The sequence below is a fragment of the Biomphalaria glabrata genome, chromosome 15 (assembly GCF_947242115.1).
Source record: "Biomphalaria glabrata chromosome 15, xgBioGlab47.1, whole genome shotgun sequence".
Lineage (NCBI taxonomy): Eukaryota > Metazoa > Mollusca > Gastropoda > Planorbidae > Biomphalaria > Biomphalaria glabrata.
The window spans coordinates 23,072,088-23,097,065 of NC_074725.1; the positions used below are offsets into that span (position 1 = coordinate 23,072,088).

At 34.0% G+C, this 24,978-nt stretch overlaps 3 protein-coding genes across 3 annotated transcripts; all 3 read left to right on the forward strand.

Annotated features, from left to right (window-relative positions):
- The first annotated feature begins 488 nt into the window (after nucleotides 1-488).
- On the forward strand, nucleotides 489-4,301 carry LOC129923139 (uncharacterized). Its single transcript, XM_056012889.1, has 2 exons — nucleotides 489-783; nucleotides 3,502-4,301. Exons 1-2 carry the CDS (start codon nucleotides 688-690, stop codon nucleotides 3,850-3,852), a joined length of 447 nt encoding a protein of 148 aa, XP_055868864.1. The 5' UTR covers nucleotides 489-687; the 3' UTR covers nucleotides 3,853-4,301.
- Nucleotides 4,302-10,844: 6,543 nt separating this feature from the next.
- Nucleotides 10,845-14,148, forward strand: LOC106066501 (uncharacterized). The gene is made up of 2 exons (XM_013225557.2): nucleotides 10,845-11,206; nucleotides 13,301-14,148. Exons 1-2 carry the CDS (start codon nucleotides 11,114-11,116, stop codon nucleotides 13,832-13,834), a joined length of 627 nt encoding a protein of 208 aa, XP_013081011.2. The 5' UTR covers nucleotides 10,845-11,113; the 3' UTR covers nucleotides 13,835-14,148.
- Nucleotides 14,149-18,006: 3,858 nt separating this feature from the next.
- LOC129923184 (uncharacterized) lies at nucleotides 18,007-21,710 on the forward strand. Its single transcript, XM_056013111.1, has 2 exons — nucleotides 18,007-18,127; nucleotides 21,177-21,710. Exons 1-2 carry the CDS (start codon nucleotides 18,035-18,037, stop codon nucleotides 21,708-21,710), a joined length of 627 nt encoding a protein of 208 aa, XP_055869086.1. The 5' UTR covers nucleotides 18,007-18,034.
- Nucleotides 21,711-24,978: the final 3,268 nt, after the last annotated feature.

The following is a 24,978-nucleotide window of genomic DNA, read 5'->3' on the forward strand; positions in this document are numbered from 1 at the left end:
GCTATAATGACTACGCCTGCCCCACAAACACATTTGAAACCAAAGCAATTTTTATGCAAGGTGGATCCAAGCTTTATTTTATACTTACAAATGATTCCCAAGATTTCTTGACTTGCCTAACCCATGAATGATGCGTCCGGTGGTGGGCACAGTAGATTAAATAACCAACGCGTCATTTTTACTTACATTGTGTAATTTCTTTAGAATGGTAACTCTGATTGGGAGCGTCCTAATTCGGCCCCTCTGGACCCAGTATATTGCAATGTGGTCTAGTCCACTGATAATCCCCCTTCTTGCGACTCTTAAAATCTGTGACAGTGGAGGCGAGACTTTTGAAAACAAACCGCTTGGACCATCTGGGCTATCTAAACACTGTAGACACAGAACAATTGAACCATGTCACAATCTCGCCTGGGGCATTCAGTTTTTGTGTGTGTGTTGCCTCGAACACACTTTCATTTGAAACAATGAATTCCGATTAGATTTAAAAGAAATTGACATGGGCGGAGTTTTCTGTTTTCTTTGTTAAACTTATTGGTCTAAATAAAAACACACGTGATACAACAATTTAACATCCGGCCTTGATCTCTTCTTGAACATTCTTCATTTGAGATTTTTAGGAGCGCATCTTAAACCTTTTCCGGTACCTCAAAGCTAATTAAAGACTTCGTGGTCACCTGGACAATAATGAGCTACTTTGGATACATTCATACCAAAATGTACATCAGAAGAAAGAGAGTTAAAATCAGATTTTTACAGAATCAGATAAAATTTATGAAAAAGGTTAGTATTAGTTAAAATAAACATTTTTACCGTTTTCAAATTTCTCTCTCTGTCTCTTCTTCTCTCTGTCTCTTCTTTCTCTGTCTCTTCTTTCTCTGTCTCTTCTTTTCTCTGTCTCTTCTTTCTCTGTCTCTTCTTTCTCTGTCTCTTCTGCTCTCTGTCTCTTCTTCTTTCTGTCTCTCCTTTTGTCTTTGTCTCTCATTCTTTCTATGACTCTGTAACATTTATTTTAACCCTGCACATCGCCATATTCTCCAACATTGGAACGGACGTCTTATATACCAAAATTTACATTCATTTGAATTCAAAGCATAAAATTGCCTTCTATTAAAAAGCATATTAAAGCCACTGACGTTCTAATTTGTAAAGAGTAACAACTTAATAACTAATTGCTTAAAAATCGCTTATATTAAAGCGTATTAAAATTTAAGTCAAAGTGAAATTCACGCCCAACGCCTGTTTTAATTGAGCGTGGTTAGTCTGTCCATCCGTCCCAATTACATCTAAAAAATAAGAAAGATAATACAAATCCGATATATCAATATCAGGATTTTTCTTTTCTTAAAGTGAAAAGTTAAATTTTTAAAATTAAAGATTTCAGTAGTTGTTTTTTTTCTTAAAACTGCACCATTTTTACAACTATTCACTAAAATAGTAAGAAAAAAATTAAAAAAAAAAATGAGAAGACCATATCAATAAATTGAATATCTTCTTTATATACTTTAGAGTAGTTTAGAGACATTTAGGTAAAACTAGATTGGTGAGGTATGATAAGATACTTTTTATTGATCTAATTAAATGGAAATTCAGTTTGACTACAATTGACATCAGCCAAAGTACTGTAACAATAACATTTATAGATGCATCAGCCAAAGTACTGTAACAATAGCATTATAGATGCAAATACGAACAACAACATAATAATAATAATAATAATAATAATCTTTATTATCCGTAAGGAAATTTGTCTTACAATTTGTGCATTACACCAAACAAAAAACATTATAACTATAAGAAACCAAAGTGTACATTCACACCAGACGCACTCATAATTTACATGTGACAAAGTTTATACCAGATTGTTCTTATTTAATGATTTGATTGCCAGGGGAACAAAAGAGTGTTTGTGTCTGTTTGTCTTTGCTATCGGTGTCTTGTATCTCTTTTGTGATGGTAAAATCACAAAATCCTGACACAAAGGGTGATTCTTTATTTCGAGGATCTTGTTAGCTTTTTTATAGATGTTTGTCTCAAACAACTGCCCAAATGGGGTTTGTTTTTTGCCAATGATTTTGCCAGCAGCATTTAGGATTCTATTAAGTTTATTTTTATTTTTAATGCTCAGATTGCCATACCAGGCAGTGATATTGAAACTTAAAATATTGCAGATGTGAGCGTGATAAAACATAGCCAAGGCCTTTTCGCTAACATTAAACGAGGACAGTTTTCTTAGTAGTCGTAATCTTTGCTGCCCTTTTTTGCTGATATAATCAGTATTTGCAGTAAAATTTAGTTTATTGTCTAGGATAGTACCAAGGTATTTAAAGGTTTGCACAATTTCAATAGTCTCTCCAGCTACAGAAATAATATCATTTCCCTTCTTGTCCCTACGAAAATCGATTATCATTTCTTTGGTTTTTTTTACATTTAGTAATAAAAAATTATCTTTACAGTATTCCTCAATGTGTTCTAGTTCTTTGAAATACTCATTTACGTCTGAGCTCTCTGAGAGCAGGGCAAGAAGAGCCGCATCATCAGCGAATTTTGTGTTGGTTGTTACACCAACACAGTTGTTGTTTATTTTCTAAAATAATGTTACATAAAAATGTATTACGAAATTAAGTATTTTCTGTCATATAAGCTACTTGCATTTTAAATAAAATGGAAGTAAAAATAATAAAAAACTACATAACTGATTGGCTCTTTAACAAACAATGACATCAGTAAGAGAATCCTTCAATAACATCAGTAAAGCCAAGTACACATTGAACCATATCTCCAGAACTATCAGTCTATTAGATGCATATTAATATAAAACAATGTAATAATAATAATAACATTAATCAATGTACGTATCCTGTGGTATCATGATGTCAGTCGGACTAACAATACAGTAGTATCGGCAACACTTTCCAAACTCACAAATCTCTTCTTTTTGTGCTGGCGGAGATAGGGTGATGGTTTTTGATAGTTTGTACTTCATGGTAATATTCATGCTGAAAATATTGAAACCTGCTTTTTTTTTTCCTGCCTCAATGAATCACTTAGGGGGGGGGGGGGCGATTTTGAGTTTTTTTTCCACACAAACTTTCTTTGTAATTTTCTTATTCGCTCTGTATCGCTCTGTATCGTTTTGATCGATGACAACACTTGAATTAGTCAAAATTCAACCAACCAGCCTAGCTTGCTTATCAATAAGTCGTACTTAATTTTGTTTTATATAAATTAAATAGAAAAAAATTACAAAGCTTTGGGGTCACCTTGAATTACTAACACCGACTAATAATAAAATAAATAATCTATAACCGAGTAACTCTCACGTGACCTCACTAAATGTCACATTCAAAGTCCGTCAACTACGGTGCGTGTCTATAATAATTAAGCGTCTAACATGTCTATGGCGTTTTACATATGCCATGCTAAATTGTAACATAAATACATCAATTATACTGCATTTAACTTGAATAATGAATATGTCTTTTTTTTCTATTTTTCTAGTACAAGAAAACTCTTCTTTGCAAGCACGACGCTGGATGCTTTCACTCCGACAGAATTATCGACCAGGTTCTCGAAGAAGGATATGACATGTTTCCAGAAGGAAAATATTTCACATTAGAAGACCGTCCTCGCACGTGGGACCTGACAGATATCCATTTTAGGAATCTCTTCAACATGGTGCACGGCTCCGAAGAAGACCATACGTGTGGCGCAAGACCAATGCCAGACTGTGCTGACCAAAGTATCGGTCAGGTTGAATGTGAGTGGTGCCTAGGGAATGACCAGGGCTCGGTGGATGAAGCCAGAAGACGCCTCTCGATGGAGAAAGAGACCCTCAGAAAAAAAATGTAATTGTTCCAACACTTTCTTTAATTACAGAACTCGAGCATGGGTTCATAGCATTTAAATTGGGAACAAGTTGACTTTGTAATCTGATAGTCTTCTTCCCCTTCAGAATCTTATATTGATAGTATTTGTGTATGTGTACCATAGCTCCAATCGGTTATAGCCCTTCTTTGTATAATCATTTTCTATGTTCATTGGAGATATAAATATTGCTTCGACTATTCCTTTGATATGTTTTCCTTACATGTGTATGACTTGTTATAGTTTCTATAGACCTGCACATGCTCTTTCTAAAATGTATTTTTAAAATAATTAGGCCTAACTAATAATTAAAATCCTAGATTCTAGTTTTGAATGTACTTGAACTTGAAGGGACATAGCAACAGAAATTTTGTCTTGTATAGAAAAGGAGATACTTTCAACATACACATTGATAGAGAATTACACCCTTTGTTCAATAAAAATGTTTGAATCGTAAATGTCATTTTTTTGTTTTGTTTTTTTTTAAATCGTTCTGTATTGTTAAAGAAATCAACTATTTCCTACAACCTAAAAAACCTAGATTGAAATATTTTTAAGAAAGCTTTTCTAAGGAAAAAAACAACGAGTTTGTTTACCCACATAGTAGAAAAAAAAACACACAAAAATTAGTAAACAAGTCGCTGCTGCTACTATGGGGCTTTCTCATCCAGTGTATTTGGTCTGATGTATGTGAGAGCCAAGAAGACACAATCAAAGGGTCTACAAAACTATAACATAATTAAAAGGAAAGAAAAAATAATACATAGTCCGAGAAGTAATACGAAATAATACATAAGAATAACATAATTACAATCTAAGAAAAAAAAGAAAACACAATCTAATAAACAATAATACATTAAAAAACAGAAACACATTGTAACATATAATAACAGAAAAGAGAAGAATTAATAATTAAATAGAATAATCGACAAAGAATTACAAAGAAACACAATAAAAAAAAATAGTACTAAAATCAACAAAATGTAAGAACAAACAATAACAAATAATAAAAACACAATCATAGAGAACAAAAATTACAAAATAACAAAACAATATGAAATAACAAGATTTCAGAGAAATAACAATACAATACACAAGAAATAACGCTAACAGAAACCAAATCATCAAGGTTTTCATAGTATTATACCAGGAGTGCTAATACAGATCTATATTAAAACTCTGTTAGACTTTACGTGCAATGTAATTATCATAGTCTTATGTTTTATATTCGGTGTAATTGTGTACTTGTAATTATTATTATTAGATACTAGACATATTAGTCCTTGAAACAAAAAGATCTTGGAAAAAGTAAAAGCTCGTTGATGCAGTTTACTAGAGAGTCAAGCTAAAGACCCATTAGACCAAAGGAAAAAAAAACTTGAACTTTAAATTATTTTACACTTTTGGGGAAAATTTGAATATGAGCTCAACAAACGAGGTTTAAATGAACATTTATTTAAATTGGGAATCGCAACAAAAAAAAAGTATGAAAGTGAGTGAGGGGTGGGTGTGGGTTGTAAAGCATCACAGGTATATGAAATCATAGAGGGTATGAAATCATAGAGCATATGAAACCATAGAGTGTATGAAACCGTAGAGCATATGAAATCATAGAGTGCATGAAATCATAAAGTATATGAAATCATAGAGCATATGAAATCATAAAGAATATGAAAGCATAGAGAATATGAAATCATAAAGTATATGAAATCATAGAGTGTATGAACTCAAAGAGTACATGAAATTAAAGAGTACATGAAACCATAGAGTGTATGAAACCATAAAGTGTATGAAATCATATAGTATATGAAACCATAGAGTGTATGAAACCATAGAGTGTATGAAAACATAGAGTATATGAAATCATAAAGTATATGAAACCATAGAGTATATGAAATCATAGAGTATATGATAACCAATTGAGAAGCTGAAGTATAGTCAGAGCTTCTTTGTAGGACTAACTTTTTTGTTGTGGGCTGGTCGACCGGAAGGAGGGGGAAGTAATGCTAGAATTAACATCCGAAAAGGATTCGTTCGAGTATGCACTCCAGTTGAACGCACAAATCTTTGTTAAATAACATTAAGGTGCGCAGGATGAAAAAAAAAACAGACAGAAAGAAACTCGAAAAAGAAAGAGAGTGAGAGAAAAAAGAAAAGAGAAGAAAGAGAGCGAGTCGTTCCAATTCAATGTAACAGATACTAAAATTCATGGGCTTGAGAGGGGGGGGGGGGATCGTTACAATGCGCACTGTTTATTGGAAGTTCAAAAAAAAGAGGTCATTTTCCAACCATAATAAATAAAATAAGTGGCCGGTGTTTTATTCTAGTACAATATAAATTCTTTTTATGAAAACAAAAGTAAAAGTTTCCAATAAATCTTTAGTAGCCAGTACATAGGTCATAAATGTAAAAAGTCTCAGCTTCTTGGGCACATTGGGAAAGCTCGACGTTGACCAATAAATAGGTTGAAAATATTGCATTGTCGTACAATTTAATGTTGGCAAGAGTATTTTATGAATGAAAGTTTGGAATGACGTCCAACGAAGAAAAACCACACCTTGACACCACTTACGTCACTCGGCTTACAGCACTACACATAAACATTTCCTGGCAAACGTGAACACATTGTATTGAATCGATAGGCCTAATTAAACATTTGCGCACCATCTTAGTGTAGGCTTTATTGGCCTCTTCACCAAAGTCAAAGCTATCTAGGCGGCTCTCCCTAATTAAAGTGTAAATAATTAACAAAACTCGAAAAACACAATAACCAAACACACCTCGGAAAATTTAATTATATTTTTGTTCTTCCATAGTTCCATATAAAAGCTATCTACATACGTGTTTGTAAGAGTCTGTGCATTTATTAAATTAAAAAGTAAAAACAATGAATATTTATGAAATGCATTGTAATACTTTAATCGTGAATACTCTTTTTATAGTGCAACTTTTAGTCTTATAGCCTTCACAGAGCGCTAATGTCTAATCTTTTCAATGGAAGCTGAGGAGAGGAGGGGTATCTGGAAGTAGGTTTCGTGCTGCCTTTAGTCGCTAAACAAACTCTGGGATTAAAACTTCAGCCCACTTGATAGGTATCCAAACGACTCTTGTCACTCAGCCACACATTACACACCGTATACCTTATGGTAAGAATGGTACATAAAATGTTTCACAAGGTTGAAAGAATCCTTTTTTAATAGGATGAATAATAGATGTCAGGAGAATGCGTTTCTGCAGTGAAGAATGCAAGAAAACGCTTTTGCAGCACTCCCACAGACCGCCTAGATGTCAAGAGAAAGGCCTCAACATAGCTGTTTATTGTTGTTGTTTTTTTTTTAAATTATTTTTCGAATTATTTTTTTTTCTTCAGCGGCGATCCTCAAAGCCTTAATCTAAATTTGTGGGGTATCTTATCTTTTCAAGGAACAAATCTGTTTTATTTGCAATGAAGTATGGGCCTGTAAATTCATATTGGAATATTTTTCAAGAAAAACATTATTAAAAAGCTCCTTTTTTAATAGGATGAATAATGAGCCGTAGATGTCAGGAGAATACGTTTCTGCTGCGAATAACGCAAGAAAACGTTTTTGGCTTTGGGGCTTTTCCCCGGACCACACTGGGGGAGCTTACAGCGCTCCCTCAGACATCCTAGCTGTCAAGAGAAAGTGCATGACTGGTTTTTTTTTTTCTCCAAAGTTTGTGTGAGCAGGTCAGGGCAGGCGCGAGCTGTGGTGGCCTATTCTCTTCTGCTGCTCAACATTAAGTTTTATAACAGTAGGCAGGTGGTAGCTCTACTGGGTGGGCCCAATCTGTGCACCTCGGTCTGCGACCAAGGGGCTAGAGTCGCCTAAGCAACCAGACAACACAATTAACTCTACACCGGCACTACTGTCGGCACTGACCACTGGTCAAGACAAAAGAGAGCTCAACGTGGTTCCGGAGCTAGCTATAACTGGTCAGCGCGAACATATCGGAGAGCATGACGTCACGCTAATTACCTAAAACTAAACTGGACTACTGATTCCCCTAATTTGTACCTAGCCGTACGCTATAATAAAATCTAGAAAATTACTAAAGACACGGACTACACAACATTATATACCAAATTAAACAGCATAAAAAAAGAGAATCTTAAAAATTAAATCTTACAAAAATACAAAAAGGAAGAAGAAAGATATTTATGTTCTAAACTCATACAGGGACCCTATACAGCTTCTAGACTTACACTTAGACTGAAATTAGAAAATAACCACTAACCTAACCTAAGCGCTAAAGACAAAAATACATAGAACTAATCAGGGACAAAGAAATGGAAACAGTGCCAACAACTCTAAGGCTAGTTAACTATTTTTAAAACTACTTTTCCTCTACGAGTAAAACACAAATAACAGAAAAAGACTAAAACTAGCAGAAGTTATAAATAGCGGAAACTACAAACACACAGCACTGACCTATGCAAGAAGAAAAGACACTAAATTAAATTATTCTAGCCTGGCCTATATAAAGTAAATAGATCGAAATACAGATAAAAATAGATAACAAATAGACCTGGGGTCGCACGCTCACAGTTGAGAATTTTTTTTAAATTCTAATATATATGTATATATGCTGTACGCGCGTTTATGCTTAGGGTTAGGGTTTACTGGGCGTTAGGGTTAGGGTTTGGAAAAAAATCGCCCCCTCCCACTCCAAAGTTCTGGATCCGCCAGTGTCTGGTATAGGGCATATCTTGGCTCCTTCTGTGGCGCTGGAGGGGGTGGGGAGGCAATCGAAGCTACTGTGGGTGAACAGAATTAGTTGAATATTTCTATAGTAGAAGTAGTTTACATCATTTTGTTAGGTTACTGCATTTTAAAGTTTGCTAAAATCTTTTTTTTTTTTTGACAAAGTTGTGTGTTCCCGTGCCTGTGTGTTTGACGGGCCTGCCACCCAAAGAGGCTCTATCCAAGGCAAAATACAGAGAAAGTTGGTCGACAAATCTATTGTGGTGCCCCAACGGTCCCACCAAATAAGGGCTAGGTGAAGGTGTGAAGGTGCGGGACGGGAATGGTGACACGGGTGTGCTATGTCCTGCTCTAGTTGTTGAGTCAACGAATAAAGGCTTCAAGAATTTCTGAAGGGCGAACCACAAATAGAAAAAAAAAAAAACGTAGACTTTTATTTTTGTTTTTCCGCCTCTCCCCCACCTTCCCACCCCCAATGTATCTATTTTCCTTTACCCTGATCTCTTTACCTCCTTCACCCCACCCAGCCGTGATCTCTGTGACACCATATCGAAAGGGCCGACCCGGCCATTTTACTTTGTGGCTCTGAGGTCCCGTCCAACTTCTCTCTTTTTTTTTCTTCTTGTCCATTGACAAGGGACTCTACCACCTTTGTCATAGTCGAATATTTCTGTGTCCTGAGTGGGGAGGGAGATGGGAGGTATAGACAGATGAACTCAATGTTTATCTACCTTTAAGAAATGGCCTAATAGAAAATAATCTAACTATTGTTTAGGCCTATCAAGTCGTATGACTTCCGGTCGTCATCTCGATGGTTCATCGTCCCAACCCTGCCCGAATCCATCCTTTTGTTGCTCTAAAGTCTATTTGCCAAGAAAGGTCGGAAGCTCTAATGCCTAATCTTCTTGTTGATCTCAAAGCTGTGAACGTTTATACCTACGAAAAAATAACACAAAATTATTTTCCGGCAAAGGCGCTATTTCTGTTTACAAAGCTTATATCGACTCACTCTGTCTGTCTGTCTGGTAAAATGTTTGTACACGTTATTTCTCCCATACCCTTTCTCGGGTCAAGTTGAAACTTTGCACAATTTTTAATTGGCATAGACAGGCCATGAATCAATAAACACTAAAAAATGATTTTTTTTTTATTATTAGTAATTACTTCTTTTGTTTCATAACTACAGATGAAGTCAATCCTTCAGTATTTACAGACACGGCTAAATATTTAGGGTTTAGATAACGGAACACGTTATTTATCCTACACTCATTCTTGGATTAAGTTGAAACTTAAAAAAAAATATATTTATTGTACCTAATAAAAAACGAACCAATAAAATTAACTAATTAGTTAATTAATTACGGATAAATATTTTTTATATCCAATGACGGCCGCGACTTTTATATTTTTCAGAGATATAGTTGTAACTGCGGAGTTCTTGTCCTTTGATTAGCTTTGTTTTGTTCTTTTAAGGATTTTTTTATATTTTGCTTGTTTATTCTGTCGCGCTGCGAAGATATAGCCATTGAAATCTGATTTGAATTCTTTCTTTCTTTGTTTTATTTTGATTTGGAAAAAGAAATAAAAAAGTAAAGAAAAGAGTGAAAAGTCGAGGTGGCGGTGGAAAATGATACTTTATTATCTGCCCCTGTTCTGAAGCTGCAATGACTACACATCTTAATAACCAAAGCAACATAAACCGAAGCTAAAACAGGGTTGCTATTTTGTGGGAAACTAAAAAGAGTTACTCAAATAGAATTGATACAAAGATCAACTGCTGCACTTTTGATTTACCGTCTTTATTAATTTTTTTTTTTCAAAATCCCTCCCAATCAGGGACGTAGTGAGCAAAACGTGCGCCCGGCGCAAGAAAATGTATCCCCCCCCCATTTCCCCATGAACATCACATAGAAATATAGGGTTATAAATAAAAAGTATTTAATAAAATTATAATACAAAAAACCTTAGAATGTATTGCCTAACAAAAATATCTACCATAACGTTCTTTTTTGGCGCCTCTCTGCATGTGGGCGCCCGGGCAACGTGGTAGGAGCACTTAACTTGTCTCTCTGGATCCGCCAATGTGAGACAATGTTGTTTAGCTCCAATGATCCAATCCTCGCGTCTTTTTTATTGAAATCTGTGATTAGTGTGATTGTAGGAGGGAACCTTTTGAACACAAACTGCTTGGACCACCTGGGCTCTCTAAACACTGTCGACAGAGAACAATAAAACCATGTCACGATCTCGCCTGGGGCATACAACTTCGTTTTTCTTGTGTTGCGTTGAATACATTCCACTTGAAATGATACAATGGATTCTGAATAGATTAGGCGCTATATCTATGGGTTGGGCTATCTCTTATTATTTCTAAACTTACTGATCTAAATGAAAACCCACGTGATACAGCAACATTTATAAATTCGCTTGAACATTCTTTTTTTTTGAGATTCGTAAGAGCACATCTTTAGCTCTATTCTCTGTTTCAGTGACAAAAATAACACTTCGTGGATATCTTCATAATGAGCTGCTACGGATATATCCGTTCCAAAAAGATGTACACTGGCAGTAATAGAATCAGGAGTGAAAAGGGATTAAAATTTTCACAAAAAAAGGTAAGTTTTTTTAATTGACATAGAACATTCGATGTATTTAAAGTTCTGATGTAGGCCTATAATAAGGGATATTAAATAGTATTACTGTAGAAATGGACTAGTTTTATTTCTATGGCACTGTTAGGGTTGAGTTTCGTTCTAGGTAAACAAATTTCATTGTAACCCCATGACATCGGTCTTACGTTTTAGTATGTTAATTATATGCTAATTAGCTAAGTTAAAGTGATCATAAAATGTCCAGATACCTTTTAATCTTGTATTTTAAGTGTGAGATATTTACTTTGAGGCTATTTACAATATGTTTTTATAAAACATATTTTAGCTTCTTTTTATTTGACATCTCTCTATATAGGCCTATCAAATATATGTTTATTTATGGTGACCGCTAAGATCACTTAAAACTTAATCTTTTCATACCAAGTCACAAGTACATATTGTGACTGAATTCTCTTTTTATCTAAGAAGTTTGAGCTTTATGAAGTCAGTATTTCATGTAATTATTTTTGATTTAGATGACAAAAAGTGTGACAAATTAGAACAAAAATGTCATTAAGGAAATAAAAATATTCAATCTACATATTGTAATAAAATTGCATGTGTTTATTGAGAAAATTTTTGATATTAATTAGACAATATATTACTTATCATAGGTAAAGAAATCAATCAATTGACTTGTATCACAAGGATTGGAATACATATCCTTCATAATCTTGTATACTTTACTTCTTATGAGACCATTGGATTAATATGGGGATTTAAATAAAGATGAACATAGATTAGATTAGAATAAAGTAGAATAGAATAGATATATTAAATAGATTTATTAGATAGTTATATTAATAGATACATACAAAGATGCATAGATAGTTCTAATTAAATCAGAAAATAAGTAGCATCACACAAACATTTTACCCTTGGTTATTTCCGTGACTAAGCAATAGATGAGATTAACTAGTTCACACATCGACCTGTTTGCTTGTCACTTGTCTCCACTACTAAAGTAAATCAACGAAACTTGATCAACTCAGCCTGAGATAGAAGCTCTAGCCAAGCAGCTACCTAATGTCATGGGGAGTGGGGATGGTGAGGTTCAACCCACCCCATCCCCACACCACGAAAAAAAAAAAGATATTTCTCGCATTAATCAAAGATTTGGTAGTTCCATGATTTGATATTTGACATGCACAGTTTTGTTTGGAAGAAGAATAGTAGAGTAGTGAGCGTCATTAAATGCATTTTGAAACTCAAAATTTGGGGGGAAAAAAGGCATGGAGTATCTACTCAAATCTAAAACTAAAACATTATGTATAAAGTCCAGGCTTAATTGTTTCCGAAGTCTATAGTCTGTAACCGATTTTAGAAGCGACACTGTCTGATACTTTCTCGACAGTGATACAATAGCCCTCAAACGGAAAATAAAATTCTGCAGTTCTAAAAGGTATCCTCTATAGCTATACAGCTTATCAATACTTTCTATATACATCAAGACACAACGAAGCGCTAGCTATGTTATAGTAATACACCATCGAGCTATTGTTGAATCTCCATTCCATTCATGTCACATGCTGAATGTTGTTGTATCTCCTTGTGCGACTTTTTTTCTAAGCCATATTAAGCGACATTAAGCGTTAATATTAAGATATAAAACAGGTAGATTCCATACAATATAAAGAATTTTTCTTTCTTTTGTTACAAATCTTATATTTAGTCCTCTGTCCGTCTGTTTGTCTGTCAGTCTGGGTGGTTTGTTGTAGATCATTTCTCCCACTATTTTTCTGATCAAGTTGAAACTTGGCACAGTTCACAGACCTATATATATTTTATACCTAGACTACAAAACAAAGACAGTTACCCCCCCCCCCCCTTTTTCCTTTTTTTTTTTAAAATTCCAGCTAGTCCAGAAAAGTGATTGGCCCACTGAACTCACTGAGTGTTCTATAAGCGTGAAAGTGGCGCCAAACAAAAACAATTATTTAAAATATTTCCCATTCCACAAAATGTATTATTGTTAGTCTAGATATTATAAAAATTAACTTCATGATTGATTTTAAAATAATTGAATTTAAAAGTATTTTTTATATTTTTTTTTTTTAGTGTAACACTGATGACGAGACAGATCTTGAATGCAAGCGCAAGTTTGGACGCAACCACCCCTATGACGGCAGAATAAACTTTAAGCACTTAATAAACCAAGTTCTCAAAGAAGGATTCTACATACTTACAGAAGCGAAGTATCTTCACCTCAGTTATCGTATGGACCTTTCTTTCGAGGAAGAGTATAGCCGTCCTCAGAGGTGTCTACAAAACCAGTATGACCACGCCGAGATAGATCTCAGAAATCTGTACTACACCGCACACAGAGCTGAAGTGGACGCAGCACACGATACGCGTGGCGCCAGAATTAAGCCAGGCTTTTCTGACGAAACCATCGGCCAGGTCGAATGCGAGGGGTACAGGGGGAATGCTCAGGACTACGTGGATGAAGCCAAAAGGCGCCTTTCTATGAGCAAGACCCCAAAGGAGAAGGAAGTCCACAGCAAGAAGCTTCAGTTGTTTGAGTCCATGCTTGAGTTACAGAAAATAAGCATTGTGCCAGAGCATTTAAAGGGACCAAGGTTTACCATGTAGTGATGTGCCAATGTTGTAGCTTCCATTTCTTATGGCGGTGTACAAATTTTATTATAAGATCAACTATAGATATTTAAAAATATTTAAAAATGTAGAAGAAGTTAAGAATCTATGCTTATGTATTTTTGATTATTGTTTGTATAGTTCAGTTACTTAAAACGTTATAATTTTCAATGAAATTCACATGTCATTTTTAAAAAATGTAATTTAAATAATATAAATGGAAATTCTTTTTTTTTTTCAAACATTCACAGTAAAAGTTTGTATTAAATTATCTCCCTTATTGTATAGGGCCTACTATTTTTTGAACTTTTTTTTTCTGTAATTTTAAAATCTTACTGCGTTAAAAGCAACAAAATTGTAAGAACTGTCAATAAGATGTAGTAGTTGTTTTCTATTAAAGTTTACCAACTGATATATACAAATAAACAATTTGTTTTGTGTACTCTCTTATAGTAGTCTGTTGTTATTGAAATTTAGAAAACAGGAAATAAAAATAACAGCAACAAAATCCATAAGAAAATAGCTATATCATTACACCATCTATTTGAAAATACAATTACAACCCTATATATGAAAAAAAAAAACAATGCAATCTATGAAAAAATATTAAAATTACTACACAATCTATGGAAAAATAATAAATTAATTACAACTAAATCTATGGAAAAATAAACAATAAAATTGGAACACATTCTATGGAAAAATAACAATAAAATTACAAGACACTCTATGGACGAAATTGTAATATAATTACAACATCATCTATGAAAAATAGCGATGAAATTGCAACGCAACTTATGGAAGTAAAACAAATTAACTACAACACAAGCTATGAAAAAATAAACAATAAAATTAAAACACAATCTCTGAAAAAATAATAATAAAATTACAACATAACCTATGAAAAAATAACAATAAATTACTATTAAATTTATGGAAAAATAGCAATATTAATGTACTTCATGCAGAGTAAAAATAACAATACGATTACAACGTTATCAATGGAAAAATAACATCAAGATTAAAACACAATCTATGAAAATAAAAAATGAAATTACAAAACAAACTATGGTCCTAAGTCCCGACGCCAAGAGCCTTCTTACATTCTTCACTGCAGAAACGCATTCACCTGATATCTACTGCTCATTATTCATCAATTAACAAGGGCAGGTCAAATTAAGTAAAATAAAGTAACATGTGGGGCAAGGACCTATGCTGAAGTGTGACTGAGGCACAAGTAGCGTATTTGTCATAATATTATCTCCATGGTAAGCGAGACCTCTTGCAGTGACGTTAACAGAATGATGGTAAAGGCTCTCAAATATCTAATATCCAAGATCCCTTTGAATAATCAGGGCCGCCGCTACCTATTGTGCAATGTGTGCATTTAAGGGGCGGCCAAATCATTATTCCAAGGTTACTTTATTTTTAATTATTAAATTTTACAAAAATATTTTAAATAAATTCGAATTATTCCATTATCCTTTGAAAATATAAACGATATTCGTACATAAGATATTATTTTGAAAACTAGAACAAATAAAATAGAGCAGCGTGCGAGAGATTCCAATGGGTTTTTCCATAAGCGCCTACTCATTTCTGGCCTTGAATTTTTGCGGGTTGTTTGTAATTTTTGTTTTGAGTCGAATGGGCCACCCTGTAAGTAGATCCGTTACTGGTAATTTAAAAAAAATATTTTCACTAGGGGGGGGGGGCTTAGTTCCTCTCATATGGAGGGGGGAGAGTGCAACGTCCTGACAAAAAGGGGTGTTATGGAGCGTGTGTGTTTCTTAAGTGTCGGTGAGAAGAGGCTAAGTGATTGATAGGTGGTTACGGCAGTGACAATGATGACATTAACGTACACATATGAGACGATCTTAAGACATGAAATAGTGAAAGACTTTTATCTTTTTTGCGAGGTAGATTTTGTTTAAATATCAGTTTATTTCATTACTATTAGATCTATACCTCAAGTTAAATAATAACAGTTATATTGAGTTTTTGTTGATAAAGAAGTTAGTTGAAGTTATTCAAAGTTTATTTATCAAAAAATATAAAACGCCTTCATCGGTTCCGTTATACTAGCTGTCTGGAGCAACAAGTCAACAATCGACCGACAACAAGGACGGGCTCCAACTTCTATTGGGGGCTCGAACGAAAATGTTGTTATCTAGGGAGTCGCCACCCGGAAACTTGAGAAACACTGCCTTACTCTGTTTTATTACAAGTCATTGTTTAAGTGACTTGTACTTCGGATTATTTACTTTGTATTAGACTCATGAAAATATTCAGCGCTTAGTTGCTTCATTCGTTGGATAAATGTATAGGCAACTCTGAATCCGTGTATGTCAGATGATTGTGGATACAATGCACATCTCTCTAAAATGCTATTGAGATGATTATCATGAAAGTGTACAGAACGTTGAAAAAGTTCCACTGTCAATGACATTTGTACTTTTTTTTTATTTCGGATTATGCTTTATTTTGCAATAACAAACAAGTTAACATATCAGCTAGAGTTAGGACCATATAAGGTGGTTGAACGAGAAATTGTATTTAGATCATGATCATTTCCGCTGTTCATTGTAATATACCTGCCGCAGCTCATCAATTATAAATTCATCTTCGCTAATAAAGGAGCATAAGTTAGTAGTTTGAACGAGATAAGTTTTTTAAGTTTATCACCAAAAAAACAACAACATAAGATGTCAGATTTCTGTAGGCACGTATGTCCGAAATTGTTCCTAGTGCATAATTCATAGTTGTACTTTAGGGGTACAATAACTGTGTGAATTTAAAAGGAAAAAATAGAATGGCCTCCAAAAATGGAATTTAATCCAATGCCACTTTTGGAACAGTGTCCAACTCAGTCTTAATGTTGTTGTTTTTTTATTTTTTCTAGAAAAAAAAAGGGGGGCGGTATATTAAAATTTTGCACGCAGGTGGTCACAACCCTCGCGGCGGCCCTGTGAATAATGTTTTACTTGAAAAATATTCTAATATGAATTTATAGGCATTACTACATTGCAAAGACAACCGATTTCTTCCTTGAAAAGATAAGAAGATAAGATACCCAACAGATTTAGGATCGCCGCCGAAGATACCCAGCAGATTAAGGCCTTGAGGGTCTAAAACATATATTATCAATATTATCACAAATAATAATAAAATCTCAGATTGATTGGGAAACGGTGAATAGGAAAAAATATTTGGGTTCAGAACTCATCTCAATTGTTACTTCTATACTTCAAATTTCTTATAAATTGTACATTTTCCAAAATAAAGTCAATCATAAAATAATTAGGATAAATTCATGCGAAATTACATAGACTTTCTCGACATAGTTTACTTGTTTTAAAACGTAAATGTTTTTTTGAAAAAGGGGGAGGGGGACAGTAGCGTAAATTATAGCAATACACGATAACCAAAGCAACATAGACCGAAGCAAAACCAGACTCCAGTTTATACTTGCAAATGATATCCTAGATATTTTTTTTTACCTAATGCTTTAGAGCAGCCCCACCCCTAATTATGTAGCGGTGTTACAGGGAAAGGGATTATAAGAATTGATTAGAATATAGGCTTAAATGTGCATTGAATTTAGTTTCAACTTTTAGCTAAATGTTTGTACAAATAATGTAATCCCTCGGCAAAGTTAGCTCTAGTTGGAGAGGGGGGGGTTCAGAGTACTTAACGTCTATTTGGATCCGCCAATGTGAGACAATGTGAGACAATGTGAGACAATGAATGTGAGACAATGTGAGACAATGTGAGACAATGTGAGACAATGTTGTTGAGCTCCAATCCTCGCGCCTTTCCTATTGAAATATGTGATTAGTGTGATTGTGGGAGCGAACCTTTTGAACACAAACCGCTTGGACCATCTGGGCTCTCTAAACACTGTCGACAGAGAACAATTGAACCATGTCACGATCTCGCCTGGGGCATACAACTTTCTTGTGTTGCGTTGAATACACTTGAAATGATACAATGAATTCTGAGTAGATAAGGCGCTATATCTATGGGTTAGGCTATCTCCTATGATTTGCAAGCTTACTGGTCTAAATGAAAACCCACGTGATACAGCAACATTTATAAATTCGCTTGAACATTCTTCATTTGAGATTCGTAATAGCGCATCTTCAGCTCTATTCTCTGTTTCAGTGACAAAAATAACACTTCGTGGATATCTTCATAATGAGCTGCTACGGATATATCCGTTCCAAAAAGATGTACACTGGCAGTAATAGAATCAGGAATAAAAAGGGATTTAAACCATTACTAAAAAAGGTAAGTTTTTTTAATTGACATAGAACATTCGATGTATTTAAAGTTCTCGTGTAGGCCTATAATAAAGGATATTAAATAGTGTTACTGTAGAAATGAACTAACTTTCATTTTATGGCACTGTTAGGGTTAAACTGCGTTCAAGGTAAACGAAATTCATTGTAACTCCATTACATTGGTCTTATCTTTTAGTATATTAATTTTATGTTAATTAACTACGTCAAAGTGATCACAAAATGTCCAGATACCTTTTAATTTTGTATTTTAAGTGTGAGATATTTACTTTGAGGCTATTTACAATATGTTTTTATATAACATATTTTAGCTTCTTTTTATGTGAAATCTCGTTATATATCAAATATATTTCATTTATGGTGACCGCTAAGATCACTTAAAACTTAATCTTTACATTCCAAGTCCCTCGATCCCATTGTGAGTGCATCCTGTGATCTTTTTATTTAAGAAGGTTGAGCTTATACAATTTATGAAGTCAGTAATATTTCATCGAATTATTTTGATATAGATGACAAAAAGTGCGACACATTAGAAAAGAAAACATGTCATTAAGGAAATAAAAATATTAAACCTACATATTGTAATAACATTGTATGTGTTTATAGAGGCAATGTTTGACATTAATAAGGCAGGTACACTAATGATCATAAGTAAAGAAATCAATCAATTAACTCCTATCACAATAATTGCAATACATTACCTTCATGATCTTGTATAGATCTACTTTACTTCTTATGAAACAAAGGGGCACAGATCATTGGATTAATATGGGGATTAAAATTTAAGGCCTTGAATTACATTAATACTCTAGTGGGGATTAATTGACTAGGTTTTTAGAGACGTTGATTATATTACAGGAAATTAAGTGACCGAAATTTTGACGATAAAGATGAAAATAGAATATAATAGAATAGATAGATAGATACATGGATAGATAGATACATAAATACATAGATAGATACATTGATAGTCTCTGATTTTAGTAGCGACAGTGTCTGATACTTTTTCGATAGTGATATTATAACATGCAACAAATTGAAAAAAAAAAACAAATTCTACAGTGCTAAAAGGTATCCTCTATAGCAGCGGTTCTCAACCTTTTATGCTCGGCGACCCTTTTTTTACAATCCCCCACTCTGCCGCGACCCCCCCCCAACACACACACACATACAGCAATAGAAGAATAGACAATAACAATCCATATTTTTGATGGTCTTTGGCGACCCATGGCAAATCGTCTATCGACCCGCAAGGGGGTCGCGAACCACAGGTTGAGAACCCCTGCTGTATAGCTATATAGCTTATGAACACTTCCTATATGCTGTACATCAAGACAAAGCGAAGCGCTAGCTATGCTATAGTAATACACCATCGAACTATTGTTAAATGTCCGTTCATGTCACATGCTGAATGTTATATGTAATTATGTTTTTTTTTTGTAAGCCATATTAAGCGTTAATAGTAAGATATAGAACAGATAGTTTCCATGCAATATAAAGAATTTTTCTTTCTTTTGTTACAAAGCTTATATTTAGTCCTCCGTCCGTCTGTTTGTCTGTCAGTCTTGGTGGTTTGTTGTATATCATTTCTCCCACTCTCTATTTCTCTGATCAAGTTGAAACTTGGCACAGTTCACAGACCTATATATATTTTATACCTAGACTACAAAACAAAGACAAATTCGTATGTAATCGTTATGTGCGTAATCTTGATCAAGCTTTAAGGGAATCTTGGAAAAATACTTTTTTTTGTCTTAGAAAAGTAATAATCTTTAGTTTTCAAGTTTAGATATAATGCGATCCCGTTTTGCAGATATAAATAGAATGGACTATTAATCATAGAAGTATATATTCACGGAAATCTATGAAATAAAACCAGTTCTTGTTAGTTTCCATTGAGATAATGTTTTGAAAATCCTAGACCTAAATAATTCAAGCTTGTTTGTTTTAATCATTTTCATGATTTTGTATTGTACATTTAAATAGATTGATTACCTAGATCTTTATAGATCTAGATTCTTGATTTAAAAATTGAAAAATAGTAATTTTGAGACCAGTGTGCTCTTATTTAGGCGGACTTATTATTACAATGATTTCAGTATTATATGTTACATAGGTTAGGTTTGAAAAAAAATCTTCTTACAACTGTTTTGCAAAATAACGCCTTGTCTCAGCTTTTCGAAGTTACTCACAATTTTATGTAATGTTAAATATCGGAGCCTCCAGTCTAGAATTAATATTTAATAATCACCTATGATTTCTTTTGGATCATAGATTTTAAAAAAGCAGCATAGAAATCAGGGGTGGATTGACTGTCAAAATTGGCCCGGGCATTTCTATGCAATTCGGCCCACAAATTCTATATCATATGATGGGCATCCATTTCTAGGTCTACCTGTCCTCAAAGTCATTGTGTCAAGTTTGATAATATATTAATATGCATCTATACAGTGAACTCTACATCTTTATTAGAAATATAGGCCTTATGTTACTTTTTAATCGCTAAGTATGTAGGCCCTAAAAGGATGAAGCCTACTAGTAGCACTGTCTACAGATGAAGGCTATTACATTATTTCGGAAAAGTGTTAAATTAAAATGGTATTACACTGTAGAGTCTGTGAAAGATTTGTTTTTAAACACGACGCTCAGGTGGCCTTTTTGTAAGGGAATATTATAAAACCTTTAACAATTTCATACTTGCCATTTCGGTGGCCCTACCGGCCCATTTGGGTACCAGGCCCACCGGGCATTTGCCCAAATGCTCATATAGCCAGTCCGCCCCCGTCTTCTCCCAGTTGCCTCCTCCCCACCCCCCTATTTTTATTTCCAAGTCGACAAAAGTGATTGGACCACTGAGCTCACTGAGCGTTCTATAAGCGTGAAAGTGGCGCCAAACAAAAACAATTATTTAAAATATTTCCCATTCCACAAAATGTATTATTCTTAGTCTAGATATTATAAAAATTAACTTCATGATTGATTTTAAAATAATTGAATTTAAAAGCATTTTTCATATTTTCCTTTCCTTTTTTTTTTAGTGTAACACTGATGACGAGACAGATCTTGAATGCAAGCGCGACTTTGGGCGCTTCCACCCCTATGACGGCAGAATAAACTTTAAGCACTGCATTAACCAGGTTCTCAAAGAAGGATTTCACATTTTATCAGAAGTGAAATATCTTCTCCTCATGTATCGTATGGACCTTTCTTTCGAGGAAGAGTCTAGCCTTCCTCAGAGGTGTCTGCATAACCGGTATGACCACGCCGAGATAGATCTCAGAAATCTGTACTACACTGCTCACCGAGCTGAAGTGGACGCAGCACACGATACGCGTGGCGCCAGAATTAAGCCAGGCTTTTCTGACGAAACCATCGGCCAGGTCGAATGCGAGGGGTACAGAGGGAATGCTCAGGACTACGTGGATGAAGCCAAAAGGCGCCTTTCTATGAGCAAGACCCCAAAGGAGAAGGAAGTCCACCGCAAGAAGCTTCAGTTGTTTGAGTCCATGCTTGAGTTACAGAAAATAAGCATTGTGCCAGAGCATTTAAAGGGACCAAGGTTGACCTTGTAGTGAAATTTTTTTTATTTCGGGACCACACGTGTCATTCGATAGACCAATTATAGTTCTATATACATTTTAAAAGATGTAGAAATGGTCATTGATATATGCCTATGTGTTATTTTTATTGCTTGTATAGTTCTAGAAGTCATAGGTTTCAATCAAAGGCGCATGTCATTTTTTTTTTAATTTAACCTACTATGCTATTAAAATTTTAAGTATTTCAAGATTTGAATGTATGGGAACGTTTTATAAATAAAGGGAGATAATTTTAACAAACTTACACTGTGGAAGTTTGTATTGCATTACTTCCCTTTTTCTATAACATTTTTCATCGCAATTTTTTTTTTTTGCCTGTAAATATTACTAAGCTGTTTTAGAGCTAAATATTTTTAAAAATCTCGATAATGTGTGTCTTTTTTTTTTCTTTAAAGTTTACCAACTGATACAAATAAACAAATTGTTTAGTGTACTCTCTTTTGTTCTTTTGGTCTGTTTTTGTTTGAGGCCCTTCTTGAATCGTTGTTAGTGAAACTTAGTATTGAGGAAATAAAAATAACAGCAAACATTATCAATGGGAAAATAATAATAAAACTACAATACAATCTTTACAGAGTTAACATCTGAAGAAGCATCTGTAACAAAAAAATGTAATAAAAGAAATACACAATAAAAAAAAAACCTACATAATTTGCAGAACAATTAATAACAATTTAAATAAATTCAATTTTAGAAATAAAGAAATGACTTAATATTAAATCATCAAAATGAACAAATAAAATACTTTAAAAAAACAAACTATAATTGATATCAAACAAAATAATGTATTACCAATAATTAATTGACCAACTGGTTTAATTCGGTAAAATAAATTATTTCGAATTGAAACTTGATCCGAGAACGGGTGTGGGCGAAATAATGGTTACAATTATCTAAGGGGATCAAACCCTACATATTTAGCCATATATGTGAATACTGAAGGATTAATTTCCCTTGTTGGTATCAAACAAAATAATTAATGCCAGCAATTAATTGAATAATTTGTTTTCTTTTATTGATTTTTGTCTTGTCTATATATAAGCTTTGATATAAACTTTATAATTAAAAAACACAAAAGGTCAAAGATGGGGTCAAAATAAGAAATGTAAATATCCCCGCCCTTTTAAGAGATTTCTTAGATAAGATAGGACAATTTTATTGTTCCAAACTCTCCAAACAAATGGACATTCAGTTTGACTACATTTGTTCCTCAACATAAGTACAACAATAACAAGTACAATAGAGATGCAAGTACGAATCATATTCACACACGAGATACATACACACTCACATATACACAACCATCGATTTATGAATTCGACTTCTTTGTACATCTCAGTGACGACATTGAACTCAGAAAATCAGATCCCCTAATGGGGAGGAGACGGCCACTTGGTCCAGATCTAATGTAACAGTGGTTTAATGGGTGCAGCTTGTCTTTAAGGTTGTGTGTATTTTGGAAAGGCATCTTTCATGAAAATGTTCTTTAAGAGCAGTGTTTGAGTGATATAAGGATGCTTTTTTTGTAAATAGTCTATGTCTTTGTGCCTCTGAAGTACTACCCTATCAGCATCTGATGACTAAGTCAATTAGACTGCAAATGGTGGATGTTTTAAAAAGTTTAATTCATAGTCATAATATTATATCTAGACTAGAAATCGGAAACAAATTCTTATCCGCGATTGATCGATTCACAGACCTATATATAGAGATTTTTATGTATGTAACTCTTTTTCAAGCTGCAAGGGAAGTCGCTCGAAATCTAGGAAAAATAAATCTTTTCTGACTTTTAAAAGTAATGATCTTTAGATATCAAAGTTTAGAAATAATGCAAACTCTTTTCTCAGATTTTTTTTTTTAGAATGGGCTATTATTTAACGCAAATATATGAAACAAATCCATTTTCTGTTAGTTTCCATTGAGATAATGTTTCATGAATCCTAGATCGCAATAATTCATGACTATTGATTTTAATCATCTTATGTACATTACAGATACAATACATTTAAGTATATGGTTTAATTATTGTTTTGTCGATTTTACATTCTCTAAGCTTTCTAAGAAGAGTCGTTGATGAAACGCTAAACACGAATGAGTCCCCATGTAAATAATTGCCAGCTATGTGGGAAAACGAATCTCGAATGAGTCAAACATACCGGGGGGGGGACTGGAAAGGAAAAAGTCAATGTCTGAAAATGCCTGAACCATGGCAGCGAAGGAGATAGACCGTCGCGCTAAAAACGCTAATGTCCGATCAGATCCTGTCCGATTTAAATCGCTTCTGAATTCATAGGAACATAGAGTATGAATTTAAAGAAAGTAAAAAAGTAAAAGCGGTTGGTCATTGTGCTGGCCACATGACACCCTCGTTAACAGTGAGCCACAGAAACAGATGACATTTACATCATCTGCCTTAAAGATCGGAAGGTCTGAAAGGGGAACTTTACTTTTTTTTTTAATTTAAGAAAAAAAATTACTTGTTAAATCCAAACTAAATGACCAAAATCGTTATGATATTTGTAATGATATTTTGAAAAAAAAAATTAAGCTAAAAACTTTAATAGTAATGAGTATAGACTAGATTGTCACCAGATCCTTGAAAGGGTTACTTCCATATTGAGTAACATGTTCTGGTTTATAAGACTTCTGTCAGAGGAACACTATGGCCTCCCTTAGTTGCGAAACAACTATGGATGATCTCACAGAGATGAGATGAAAGCCTTGACATTTGTTATGGTAGGAATCATATCGTCCACACAGTGTCAGGGGGAGGTATGGCGAGAGTGAATATGTTACTTTGTTGATATTTTAACATGATAGACTTTGTTGGATTGCGCGAAGCCCAGTCTGTTACTAGGGATAAGGATAATAAATGAAAATTAAGATTTTGAAAATAAATGTGTCTTTGCATTTTATCCATTCTCTACTAAGTAAAAAATCACGATCTAATTAACTTTACGAGCCTTGCTTGTAGCGAATTCATACAGTATATCATCACAATTCTGTTTCCTGCATAGATTACGCTCAAAAGCAAGAATAATCAAATTGTTCGTGAATTGCTAACCTCAAGAAATTGAATGACACCCCAATATGACAATTTTCCCCCTATTTTTCAGGAGATCTTTATGCGTTTTCTGGAGAATTTAATAATTTTAGATTTCCATTAGCTCCTGAAAAATCAGTAGGCCGCTGTAACCCTGTAATATAGGTTATAATGGTTTAATTTAATAATTTACACCTA